At 45.0% G+C, this 13,053-nt stretch overlaps 1 protein-coding gene across 5 annotated transcripts in view; it reads right to left on the reverse strand.

Annotated features, from left to right (window-relative positions):
* Positions 1-8,845, reverse strand: part of SLC25A26 (solute carrier family 25 member 26) — a 132,058-nt gene extending 123,213 nt beyond the window's left edge. For all 5 annotated transcript variants that reach the window (XM_066617271.1, XM_066617269.1, XM_066617270.1 and 2 more), the window contains exons 1-2: positions 8,739-8,845; positions 488-644 (exon numbers count right to left, since the gene is read on the reverse strand). In XM_066617271.1, coding sequence (XP_066473368.1) covers positions 488-644; positions 8,739-8,771 — 190 coding nt within the window. In that variant the 5' untranslated portion in view covers positions 8,772-8,845. The remainder of the gene's footprint in view (positions 1-487; positions 645-8,738) is intronic.
* Positions 8,846-13,053: the final 4,208 nt, after the last annotated feature.

The raw sequence follows: 13,053 nt of genomic DNA on the forward strand, positions 1-13,053 counted from the left end.
GCTTTATATGTCTGATGCTTGTGAATGAACTATTGCAAGCTTTGAAAACACACACTTCCCCCTCTTCCTCCCTCCGCGCAAGAGAATAATGAAATATTTGCTTTCACTTTCACAGGCAATTGGAAATATCAGGCCCAGGCAAGACTTTGAAAGCAGAGAGAAACCCACTGGGAACTGCTGGAGGGGGTAGAAGAGGAAGATGCCAATAGTGTACTTATAGGAAGAGATTACTCAGTTGCAATGCCTGAAAAAAAAGATTATACATTTTAAACACTCAAAGATAAAATATGAAATTTGGTGCAATGTTTTTCTCTGGACAGAAAAGGATAACAGGCAGCAAGTCCTGTTTCAACAACATTTTACAATGGAACTAGTGAGATCAGTTCCATACATATGGATTACATACAATTACAAACACATACAAATCTTTGGGTAACTGTAGGTGACATTGATAATCACAGATGCTCAACATATAAGAGAGCCTTACCATTTGGAAAAGAGCCTATAGCAGTAGAAGGAACACCAGCGTAGATGCCATGGAAACCCCCAGACTTCTTAAAACCTTGGGGACTCTGCAGTCTAGTTTTGACCGTATCCAAAGGGAACAATATCAGATCAACACACACTCCAGCTAATCCACCAGCCTGCAAAATTAAGACAGAGAGATAAGCAGGAGAAAGATTTACTGAGGCTATCATCACTGTTAGCTGAGCTTAAGTAGCCCTATGTGGCCTAGCTTCTCCTTCTTTAGTCATGGATTCATAGAGTAGCCTCAGGTAGTAAGTCACCCTCTCAATCCGCCATCCTCTAGCTATAAAATGAAATTAAACAACTTCTTACAGCCCAAAAAACTTACAGCCCAATCCAACCTCCCCCATGCTGATGCAGCAGCTCCGGTATGGTCTCCACTGCATCCTATGGGGAATGTGGCAACGCTGGAGGTCTCCTCAGGATAAGGGAACATTTGTCTCCTTACCCTGGGGTAAGCCCCAGCAGCTGCAATGAGGCAATTCAGACCTGTGTCTACTAAATAGCCGGTGCAAGTCCACACTGCCCTGTGTCGGCCTATCTGACCCAGAAAGAGAGACAGGATATGGCATGCACCGCTATCGCCTATTGACAATACCAAAAAAGGTACTACTGGAAAAGATTATCTTTTAAAAGACCCAAGACATTTTCACAAATCTAAGACAAATACATATTCACATCTCTTGTCATTTTCTAAGTCCCTCAGGATATAATTGTACCTATGCAGCCTAACAGCCCAATTTTTGTATACAGTATGTATGTACAAACAGAAAGTTTAATTCAGCGACAGGAAACCTAATCCAAATCCAAACCTGTTTCAAATGACTTGAAACCTGGAATGAGATAAGGACACCAGATCACATAAGCAAACAGTCCAACAAAATACAAGAGACATATTACGGTTCATTTGTAAGAACAAAGTCAATTACAAGTTATCATCCTCAATAGTCTTACTTCCCCTGAATTTCCTCCACCAGCAACTTAAGACCAGTGCTTTATTCACCAGAGCTCCACCACTTTTAAACACTCGATGACAGGGGCTAAATCATGACTGCGCTTACTTCCATCCTATACCAGATAAGTGAGGGCAAGAAGTTTGACCACTACTAACATCTAGATCTCCAAAGTTCCTCCTTAGATAATAACAAGTTTTTAAATAGCCACCTGCCTGCCCTCCGGTGGCAAGTCAAGAAGGAGACCACATAGGAAAGCTTTACAAAAGCTGGTTCTCTTTTTCTTTTAAGCCAGACACAATTAACTTAGGACACTAACAGCCCAATCCTAGCCACGCTTTCCTGGGAGTAAGCCCCACTGATTCTAATGGGACTGAATTCTGAGTAGACATGCATAGGATTGGGCTGTCAAGCTGCAATCCTATCTACACTTTCCTGAGAGTAAGCCCCATTGAACAAAATAAGACTTGGTTAGGATTGTGCCCTTGGGCAGGCAATCTAATAAGGATTTTTGTAGACTGGTACGTTTTGTGGACTTATCCTCAAGGTTTCAATATCGCATGGTACAATTAAATGGCGTTGTCTCATAATAAGCCAGCTCGGAAGACAAATTAACAAGTTCTGCAAATAAGGACCAAAATTCATCAAATGTTCATTTGCTCTGAAGGAAAAAAAAATCAGGAAACGAGTAGTTTATTTCAGCTCACATGATAACCACTGAATGCTTTGATAACAGAAGCCAAGTAAAGCCACCTCAGCTCTGACATCCGCTGCCACTTCATTCAAAAGGTGCTCACGGGCTACACTTAAAATTTTAATCATTAAGTTAATGACTCTTTTAATCTGCTTAGCTGTTTTGCATGCATTGATTTCTCCACCTCCGCCCCCTATCCTTTCGGCTTTTTTCCCCCCATCAGAATTCTTATCTGCACCGAGTGATTAAAAAAAGAAAAAGAAAATTGATCTGATTTTAATCTAGCCATCTGGCAAAAGCATGAATCAAAAGTTACTAATTGCTTCTTTGGATTTCAAACTTCTGTATCTTAAACGTAATTTAAATTCATGAAGTGGCTAATGGAGCGACTGTGGAAGAGCACAGAGACCCGGCTGCCTACTCCATCTGCAGAAACAGTAACGATTTTTAGACGCCCCCTCTAAACATCTGCGGGTTTAAGGCTGAGTATCTGAAACCTTTACTGAGGCCTGCCTTTGGCCATCTTGTGAAGTTAGATTGAAATATATACCGCTACTATGAAACAGTTCTGTTTATACAGGAGTTATCTGACCACAGCTTGCCTTTGGCCTGTACCAGGCAGAAGATAAGCCTGGTACCTTTACAGATTTTGGGAAGGCTCCATGCCAAAGTGAAAGAGCAAATGATTTGAAGGTGTACAATCACAGACAGAATTCCAGCATCTCTAATTTTTAAAATGTCAGGACTAGGAAAGATCTTCAAAGAGACTTTGGATGCCACAATCACTCAGAGGAAATAAGACTGGGCTACGTGGACCAGAATCCACACAGTGAAAGGCAGTTTTTTCAGCACACATTGACAGCTTTCAGCCAGGGTGCAGTGACACAGCAATACTCACACAAGTTTTTTAAACCTTGTACAGTATACTAAAACTATAATACCATAAAGCAGTGATTCCCAAACTGTGGGTCAGGACCCACTGGTGGGTTGCAACCTGATTTTTCGTGGGTTCCTAAAGGGTGATGGAAAGATCAGATAACTAATTGCCTCTAGCCCTGAGGCAATTCGAAAATCAGATATTGTAGCTGCTAAATACACTGCAAAGAGCTCAGTTCCTGCAGTTTGCAAGCACATGCAAATATAGGGAGTTAAATGTTTGATGGTCTTATTTCTTTCTAGATCTCCTTTTTTAAAAAAAAATCTGATAAACCTAAGTGGGTCCCAATAGAGTGCCATTCTAAAAAATGGGTTCCAGAGCTAAAATATTTGGGAACCAATGCCATTAAGGCATTTTCTAGTAACATGGTCAGGGCTAGCCACAACATTTTATGAAATAATGTCCTCTGTACAGTCTCTGCTTACCTGTCATCCTTCACTGAATTACTGTGAGAATATCCACAATCTTCCCATTTAATTTATTCAGTAATGGGTTTGGGACATTTCTGCATTTTCAAGAGGGGGATTGGAATTATTTTTAAGCTGCTTACAAATTGTCAACAGCCTTTGTTCTGAGTTTCCCTGAATTAGCCCACTAGGAGAACACATAACAAGATGTGCAGCTCTTATTACTAAATCACTGATACGACCATATCCCAACAGTATTCCTGAATACTCCAAGCAATGACAAGAGGTACAATTGTGCGAGGGCCTTAGCAGCCCAAAGGGCTCAGTAAGCCAACTAACAAAGGGTGAAACAAGTCAAACGGAGTTTAATTCAAATGATGAGGTCCAATGTATGTGGTTTACATACTCTTTCTTATTATTATTTATCAGGAGGAAAAGCCACATATGGTATGGGTGAAAAGCAATAAACCTGTCACAAAATATTATTAGCAAAATAACAGTATTTCTACTATTATTGTATTGGCAACCTTCAGTCTCGAAAGACTATGGTATCGCGCTCTGAAAGGTGGTTCTGGCACAGCGTCTATTGTGGCTGAAAAGGCCAATCCGGGAGTGACAATCCCTTCCACACCGGGAGCAAGTGCAGTCTGTCCCTGGTCTGTCTCCCTGGCTATGGGCCTTCCTTCTTTGCCTCTTTGCCTCAGACTGTTGGCAAAGTGTCTCTTCAAACTGGGAAAGGCCATGCTGCACAGCCTGCCTCCAAGCGGGCCGCTCAGAGGCCAGGGTTTCCCACTTGTTGAGGTCCACTCCTAAGGCCTTCAGATCCCTCTTGCAGATGTCCTTGTATCGCAGCTGTGGTCTACCTGTAGGGCGCTTTCCTTGCACGAGTTCTCCATAGAGGAGATCCTTTGGGATCCGGCCATCATCCATTCTCACGACATGACAGGTAGTGGGACTATGAATTCCCACAAGATGTGAATGAAGCCTCTTATTCATTCTTTATTCTCAACAGCCAACTTAGAAGTTTTCTTGATTTCCTTAAATCAAAAAAACTTCGGACAGCTAACAAGTTGGCTGTGACATGTATTATATGTTAAACATAATATTTGATAAAGGTTGTCCTTAAGAGAGGCGACTACTGAGAAAAAGGAACGCACGCACACATCCAATTCCAGGGAAGGGCTAGCCCAGGGGCATCAAACATACAGCCTGCTGAACCTCTCAGCATAGCCTACTTCAGGAGAAGTTCCAGGGCCACAGCCGACCCTTCCAAACATAACCAGAACTGTGCTCCGATCATGTCCGTAGGGTGTTCTGAGCACATAAACAATGGGTTGGATGGAGAGAAATACCTCTGACACGCCATTCACAGAACATCGCCATCCCCCCATCCTTACAGCGCCCACCAGCCCCTTCCCAAAAGCCAATCCTGAGGGTGAGGGTTAAGACAGGCTACAGCACAGGGGATCACAAATGGAGAGGGAAGGCAGCTGAAAGTTTTGGATTTAGCCTTTCCATCTTAGTTCTGCTACGTTTTATTTTAGTAAATAAACTAAACTATTTTACTCTGTCTTTTTAATTTGTTTGGGGAAATGTTAAATAATTTTATAGTTAACGTTTTGGTTTTTTGTAGTTTAATGCTTTTAATTAAAGTTTTATGAATTTAGGAAGATGCCTTGGGCACTCACTAATCGGGAGTGGGTATAAATATTTTCCACAGATAAATAAAATTCCACCTATCCTCTTTTCCAAAAGCATAATTCTTCTCACGTACATGCTGGTCCAAATCAAATACAGTGAGCTCCTTTTCAGCAAATTAATATCCAAGGGGGGGGGGAACCAAATGAAATGTTAATGTCATTAAAGGCAACAATGTGGGTACAACTTCAGAAACATGGCAATGAGGTAAATACAGTAGTTTGAGATGGCACACACAAACTAGCCAAGCTGGATCACTGCCAAATTACCTATTGAAAATGGTTTATACGCACAACTTAAATTCACTTTAGTAAGATCAGTTCTGCAAACGCTTTCAACCTTAATTGGTACAAAGGGCTCCCCATGCTAAAATCATGATCGCGACCATTTCTGGTTTCGTGAACGCAAAACTGGAAGTGGTTGCTTGCACAATTTTGAGGGTCTCTACAGCATGGGGAGCTGCAGAGGCTGGTGTGGGGGCTCACCGCACCCCCAGGAGTCTGCTACAGGCTCTGTTAAGTGGCAGAAGCTCCTGCACCCCTCCAAAGCAGTATGATCCAGCGCATCACATCGCTGCCATCCCCCCTCCCCACCCCTTAGGCAGAGGCCAGGGGTCTCTGGCTGAGGCGTTTGTGACGCTCCAGTTTGAGAACCACTGCATAACAGAGACCACATGTGTACGTGTGTGGGCTGGGTAAAAATGGGTTAATTAGAGCAACACTGCTGCAATATGTTCATGGTTCAATTGTATATATGTTTGTTTGGAAGTAAATCCTTCTGAATTGAGAAGAACTTATTTGCAGATAAGATGTTTAGATTAAAATATTGTGTTACTATGTACATTTTCTTGGAAACAGGCATCACCATTTTCCATGAGACTTACTTTAACCCATTTTTGCCCAGCCCACAGGTCCCAGGTGCCCAGCATTTGGTCCCTGTTGCAATGGTGGGCAGAAATGGCTTAAGTACATGTGGGGTGGCAGCATGTGTCTGTATGCTTAGGATTTTTCCCCCCTCCCCCCAGCCTTTGTACCAATTGGGATTGAAAGCTTTTGTAGAAGTGATCTTACTAAAGTGAATTTAAGTTGTGTGTATCAACCCCCAAAGTTGTGTGCACCCCTCCAAAGCAATACGATCTAGTGGATCATGTCGCTGTCTTCCCCCCACCCCTGCACAAACTTACTGTGGCTCAAACTCTCCCTGAGAGTTTGAGAACCACTGCTGTTATGTATATGCACTGTTGGGCACAAATGGCTTAAGATACCAACAGACAAACTCACAGCACAATGCTATGTACATCTACTCAGAAGTAAGTCTGATTGTGTTCAGCGGAGCTTATTCCCAGGAAAGCATGTATAAGATTGCAGCCACAGACATACACAAAGAAAAGTAAGGAGACCAGATTATAATTATTACAAGCAATTCTTAAAGAATTTTCTAACATGTTTATATGTCTTGTATTTATGTTGCGATCACAACAACCCAGTGAAGGAGATTGCAGGAGGGAGGATTGTGTGGATACTTTCTGGCTGAACAGGAAGATTTGACCATATCCAACCACCCCAATAAAGCAAATAAATAATAAAGCTGTTCCCAAATGTTAACTTTGTGTCCCAAGAGTAAGATATGGGCAAATTCACATTTTAAGCTACAGGCAATTTAAAATGTGTGAGTGCATGTGTAAACGTGCTCCATAAAAGAACACTGGGATAAATACTAAACAATAATAATAATAATAGTGCACAGGAATGACAGCCTGCCAGAAACTGAAGCTCAGTTTCAAAAACATCACACTGCTAATCTTAAAGGGAACCAAGAGCCAAGCGTTTCCTTCCCCTTGCCCCACTATACTTTCAAATATCCCAGGGCCCTTCTTTGCATCCATTTGTGACATAACACAACGGGTGTACATGACACTTCACACAGAGCAAAAAATGCTCAGCAGAACCCTGCTGAAAGTGCTTGCAATGTAGTTATTGACACATGAGAGAATGGAGGCAGAAATAATCAGGGGAAGCACATGTGATTGTTTCAGTTGCCCATACTTAAAAGCTTTGATGTAGGAGGGATTGGGAACAAAGACATCGTGCTATAGAAAATGAAACAAAATTTGTGCACCCTCAGTAAGTTGCAATCAGAGAAACACATCCTTAACAGCATGCCTCTTATCTCAAAGGTTCAGCTACTGGGTTATTCATTTTTCTATGATTGAGAAGGAATCTGAACCTTAGATCTTCCAGGTCTAACTTCAACTTCTGAACTATTACACCAATGTTTCTCAGCCAGTGGTACAGATACCACCAGTGGTACTTGAGGTGGTAGCTGGTGGTACTCATGGGACCTCTGGACACCTGCCAGTGAGACCATAAAAAGGACACAACAAATAGTAGTAGGAGGATCCAAACATGCTTTTCCCATTACCCCTGCTAATTGGGTAAGAGGTACTTTTTCAAGTGGGTGCTCCTTTTTTTAGCAGGGGGAGAGTAACTGGCCCACCTCACCCCAGCACTGTCCTAGTGGCTGTCTGCTGGTATCCCTTGGCATCTTTTTAGATTGTGAGCCCTTTTGGGACAGGGAGCCATTTAGTTATTTGATTTTTCTCTGTTAACCGCTTTGTGAACTTTTAGTTGAAAAGCGGTATATAAATACTGTTAAAAATAATTTTCCACACTTGAAAAAGCCCTCCCATCTACCCTGAGCCTCTTACTGGTGTTTGTCGTGCTGCATCTGGCCTCCCAACTGAGAAGTAACTGGCAAATGTCATTGCTAGTTACTTTCAGTGGCACTTTGAATTAGTAGTCCATGTGAAGTGATAAGGCAGAGAACAAATCTTGAGAAACACTGCACTACACCAGCCTTTCTCAAGCATAGTACTTCACGTGGTCCACCAATTGAAAGTACCACCGGAAGTAACTGGTGATGATGTCATAGATGATGCCATACATCTGGATTGGAAGGTCAGATGCAACGTGACAGATACCAGTAAGAGGGTGGACGGGACATCTTTGTCAAGCATACTTGGAATCTCCCACCGCTGTTTGTTGTGCCGCTGCCGGGTGATGCAGCCAACACTAGTGAGAGGCTCAGGGCAAATGGGAGGGTTTTCTGAGTGCATGGAAAGCGCATGCTGGAGCGCTGCCCGTCGAGCCGAGCCTCCTACTGCTGCCCATCGCACTGCATTGCTGGTCTCGCTGCCAGGCGGTGGGGTCTGGGGATACCACTGGACACCACCTGAGGTACCACCAGTGGTGCAAGCAGCACTGGTTGAGAAGCTGTGCACTACCCCACACTGGCTCCCACCAGCCCTGGGCTGCGAAAGGGAGAGCCTCAGGGCAGCCTCGTTCCTTCCAGGGGACCAGGTATGAGAGGGTCTGTCCAGCCCCCGCTCCCCTCCTCAGTGCACCAGCTTCCAGGGCTCTGGGGGTGCACGGGGGCCCCTCCACTCCCTGGGCAAGGCACCCCCCCAGGACGAGGCTCCCACCTCGCACAGCTGCCTGCGCCTCGGCGCCCCCCGCACTCACCGTCAGGGACACCAAGAACCCCCCGCGCTCCATGCGTGGACCAGACCCCAGCAGGACACCAGCAGGTCACCAAGCGCTTCCACCACATGGGCGCGGCCATATTGTAACGCTCCTGCCGTCACATGACCGGGGCTTGCTAACCAATAGGAGGAGCCGTGGCGACAAAGAGTGAAGCCGTTGCCCTTTCGACTCTGCCCTCACAGCCGCTCTGCACGCTTTGGCTCTATGGTTCTGCTCTGTCTTCTCCAAGGACTGTTAGAACAGCCTCCTGTGTAGAGTGGAGGCAGGTTCTGTGAGGCCAGAGCCAGTTGGCAGGAGCAGGGGGGAATTAATGGGATCCATTTAGCATGCACAGGGGGAATGAACGGGTGTTTGTGTGAAGTCCATTTAGCATGCACAGGGGGAATGAATGGAGGTGAGTGTGAGTGAAGTCCATTTAGCATGCACAGGAGGAATGAATGGGGCTGAGTGTGATCCATTTAGCATGCACAGGGGGAATGAATGGGGGTGAGTGTGAGTGAAATCCATTTAGCATGCACAGGGGGGAATGAACGGGTGTATGTGTGTGTGTGATGAAAAAGAATTCTTGTTGCCATTCCACTGACAGTATTTGACTTACCTGTAATTATAATCCCCAGCTCCAAAGGGTCTGGAAGTTCAGCATCTCTGCCTCCTTAAAGAGAGTAACAACAGCCTGGCTATGGATTTGAAAATATAGGTGTGCGTTGCTTAACAACCTACCAATGAACAACACTGCTCAAAGCACAACAAAGAGGCTCTTAATGAGGCAGTCAGGACTCCCATAGCCTGCAGCAGAGTGTCTGTTTACACAACAAACAGGCTCTTAATGCAAACAGGAGACAATTCATCTCTAGTAGCCTGTGCAGCCAGCTAGAGCCTGGCAGGGATTGACTGTTTACACAACAAAGGCACTAGATTGGGCTCAATGTTTGCTTAACAACCTAATCACATAACAACAGGGACTGGAGAATGTATCCCCATCCTTAAGTGACACACAACTGTACCAGCTTCAGGCTAGGCATAAGATATTCACTTGGGACTCAAAGCAACAAAACTCAGTTGACTTATTCCAAATGAGAGCACAATCCCCCATCCAGGTTTATACAGAAGTAAGTCCCGTTGTGCTCAAATGAGGTTTACTTGCAGGGAAAGTGAGCAGATGTCCTCTTTGTAGTGGTTAAATTAACCACATGAAATCAACATACAAGTTTCTTTAGTTATTATTTTATCATGTCCCACATTTTGGGGTGCCATGCCCTCTTGAGGTTATGACATCTGGTCTTCCCTCTCAGGGAAGTGTATCCTGCGAGTGTATAGGATAGGATTGCAGCCTGAGTGTAAGTTTGTGCCATTAAAACCTGAGTAGAAATGCATAGGATTGCATTGTAGGTTAAATAAAATTCTCATCTGAGTAGGTGTGAATCAGAGAATAGCTTTGACTTTGTTGTTCTTAAGTGCCTCTTCTCCACTCCTTCCACCACTCTCCCCCTCCCCACCCCCATGGTGTAGCTAACCACTGTGAAGCCTAAGGCATTAAAAATGATGCCCCCTCACATCACACCCAGGAGTGATGTCACATCTGCATGTTTTTAAATTGAAAAATAAAAGATCTGCTGCCTCCCCCCACATTTGCCCCACCAGGCCTCCTCCTGCTTGCTCCCCAAAAGGCATGAGCAGCAATTGGAGTCTCTGGCACTTGCTCCCCTTGATCTGCAGTTGCACGGGCAGGTGGCCAGACTATTTTCCCCAGGCAGCTTCCAGCCCAGTCCAATTGCTACCCCTGCACCCTCTCTGGCTATGCCACTGTTCCCCCCTGGTTAGGATAGGCTAGATTGAGATATAGTGACTACCAGCCTTCTCATGAACCCAGGTGAAGCCATGGACCCACAGACACAATACTGTGGGAGCAGCCTGCTGGTCTCCCCCTCTCTCAAGCTCCCCACTATTTGAAAAGACAGGGAGGCAGACTGTGGAGAGAGCAGCATGTTAGCTCTGGGTTCTGAGTGAAACAGAAACACAGCTAATGAATTGGTCCAGGAGCAGGTGCAGGCTGCTGAGTTAGCAAAATCAACAAGCACCTGTGACAGACACACCCTGGGTGTTACCAAGCCTGCAATGATTGGCTGATCTAACTACTTAAGGGTTAGTATGCTGAACCTCCAGTGCAGTAGTAGGGGCGAAGCTGAAGATAACTGAGAAACTGCTGCCAGTGACTGTGGAGGCTGGATATTTGTATGTATATGTGTGATTCCTGACCGTGGGCTGGACCTTGACTTTGTATTGTGGGAAACTGATTGGGATTTGTTATCATTGGACTGACTGATCTTTGTGCTGACTGGGACTGTTTATTGACTACTCTGCTTCTGACATCCCTTGCTCAAAATATAACTGCTGCTTGAAAGTACTCTGCTGTATATGCTGTTTCTTGCAACCTGCTCACATTGGGACAAACCTGGGATCCTACAACATCTAGTGCTAACACAGCAGCTCTAAGCTGTCATTCCCCACTTTCTCCCCTATATTCTCACATTCATATAGGAAGGAACTGTAAGGAGAGAATAGTAAATGGGGTGTCCCTGGTGCTGAAATGATGGGGGTGGGAAGTGAAAAATGTGCACAACACATTTTGCACACCACTAGGGGGCACCAGACCTTGATCTCAGGCACAGGGGTGCTAGAGCTTTGACTCCCTAAGGGTAACTGCTGTGGGAAAGAACCACATCTCAGGTCTACTGACTGGTCTCAGACTGTTCAATGTTCATGACTCCATTCATGAGCAGACTTTCTGTCTATGCAAAAGTAATACATTTGAAGAAGCTGAAGCAGGAAATTCAACAAAGTAAGCTGGCAGGTAATAATCTATACAATTATTAAAAATAAAATTCTAGTCACTTGCTGAAAAGAATTGTCTGAACAGGCCCTTTGTTTTCCTGATTCTGCAGTGAATCCTCCCTTTCCAATGGTAATCCATTCCAGAGACACCATCGTATTGTGAAAATATTGTAATGTGAACACAATAGCGCGTTACTGTTTTTCTCCATCTCTGGGAATCCTGCGGATACTGATTTGTGTGAATAATCAAATCTGTGGTCAGTCTTCACAGGACCTCTCGGACATGACCCAAAGTGGTGTATCTCGGGTGTGGCAGGTGTGGACACCTGTCCCTGCCTTGAAGGGGGATGCCACTGAGCAGAAGGGATGGGGGGCTGCCAGATCATGAAGCTACTATCTTGTGTTTCATCCATCTCCCAGTGCCATATCTAAGGTATGACAGGTGGAGTTTCTATTTTGTTCAATGGGACTTACTCTCAGGAAAGTGTGATTAGGATTATATTGGCAACCTTCAGTCTCGAAAGACTATGGTATCGCGCTCTGAAAGGTGGTTCTGGCACAGCATCTAGTGTGGCTGAAAAGGCCAATCTGGGAGTGACAATCCCTTCCACACCGGGAGCAAGTGCAGTCTGTCCCTGGTCTGTCTCCCTGGCTATGGGCCTTCCTTCTTTGCCTCTTAGCCTCAGACTGTTGGCCAAGTGTCTCTTCAAACTGGGAAAGGCAATGCTGCACAGCCTGCCTCCAAGCGGGCTGCTCAGAGGCCAGGGTTTCCCACTTGTTGAGGTCCATCCCTAAGGCCTTCAGATCCCTCTTGCAGATGTCCTTGTATCACAGCTGTGGTCTACCTGTAGGGCGCTTTCCTTGCATGAGTTCTCCATAGAGGAGATCCTTTGGGATCCGGCCATCATCCATTCTCACGACATGACCAAGCCAACGCAGGCGGCTCTGTTTCAGCAGTGCATACATGCTAGGGATTCCAGCACGTTCCAGGACTGTGTTGTTAGGAACTTTGTCCTGCCAGGTGATGCCAAGAATGCATCGGAGTCAGCGCATGTAGAAAGCGTTCAGTTTCCTCTCCTGGTGTAAGCGGAGAGTCCATGACTCGCTGCAGTACAGAAGTGTACTCAGGATGCAAGCTCTGTAGACCTGGATCTTGGTATGTTCCGTCAGCTTCTTGTTGGACCAGACTCTCAGGATTAGGATTGCAGCCTTCTTTTAACAATGATAGTCAATGGAACTTACTCCTGGGTAAGTGTGGGTAGGATTACAGCCTAGGATTGCCAAAAATTGACCTGCTTGATGATGTCACTTCTGGTCATGACATCACTTCTGGTGGGTCCCGACAGATTCGCATTCTAAAAAGTGGGTCCCAGTGCTAAATGTGTGAGAACCATTGGATTAATCTACAGCTGAAAAACTCTGGGAAATGAAATACAATTGTAACCCAAATGATCATTTTTGT

The sequence above is a fragment of the Tiliqua scincoides genome, chromosome 2 (assembly GCF_035046505.1).
Source record: "Tiliqua scincoides isolate rTilSci1 chromosome 2, rTilSci1.hap2, whole genome shotgun sequence".
Lineage (NCBI taxonomy): Eukaryota > Metazoa > Chordata > Lepidosauria > Squamata > Scincidae > Tiliqua > Tiliqua scincoides.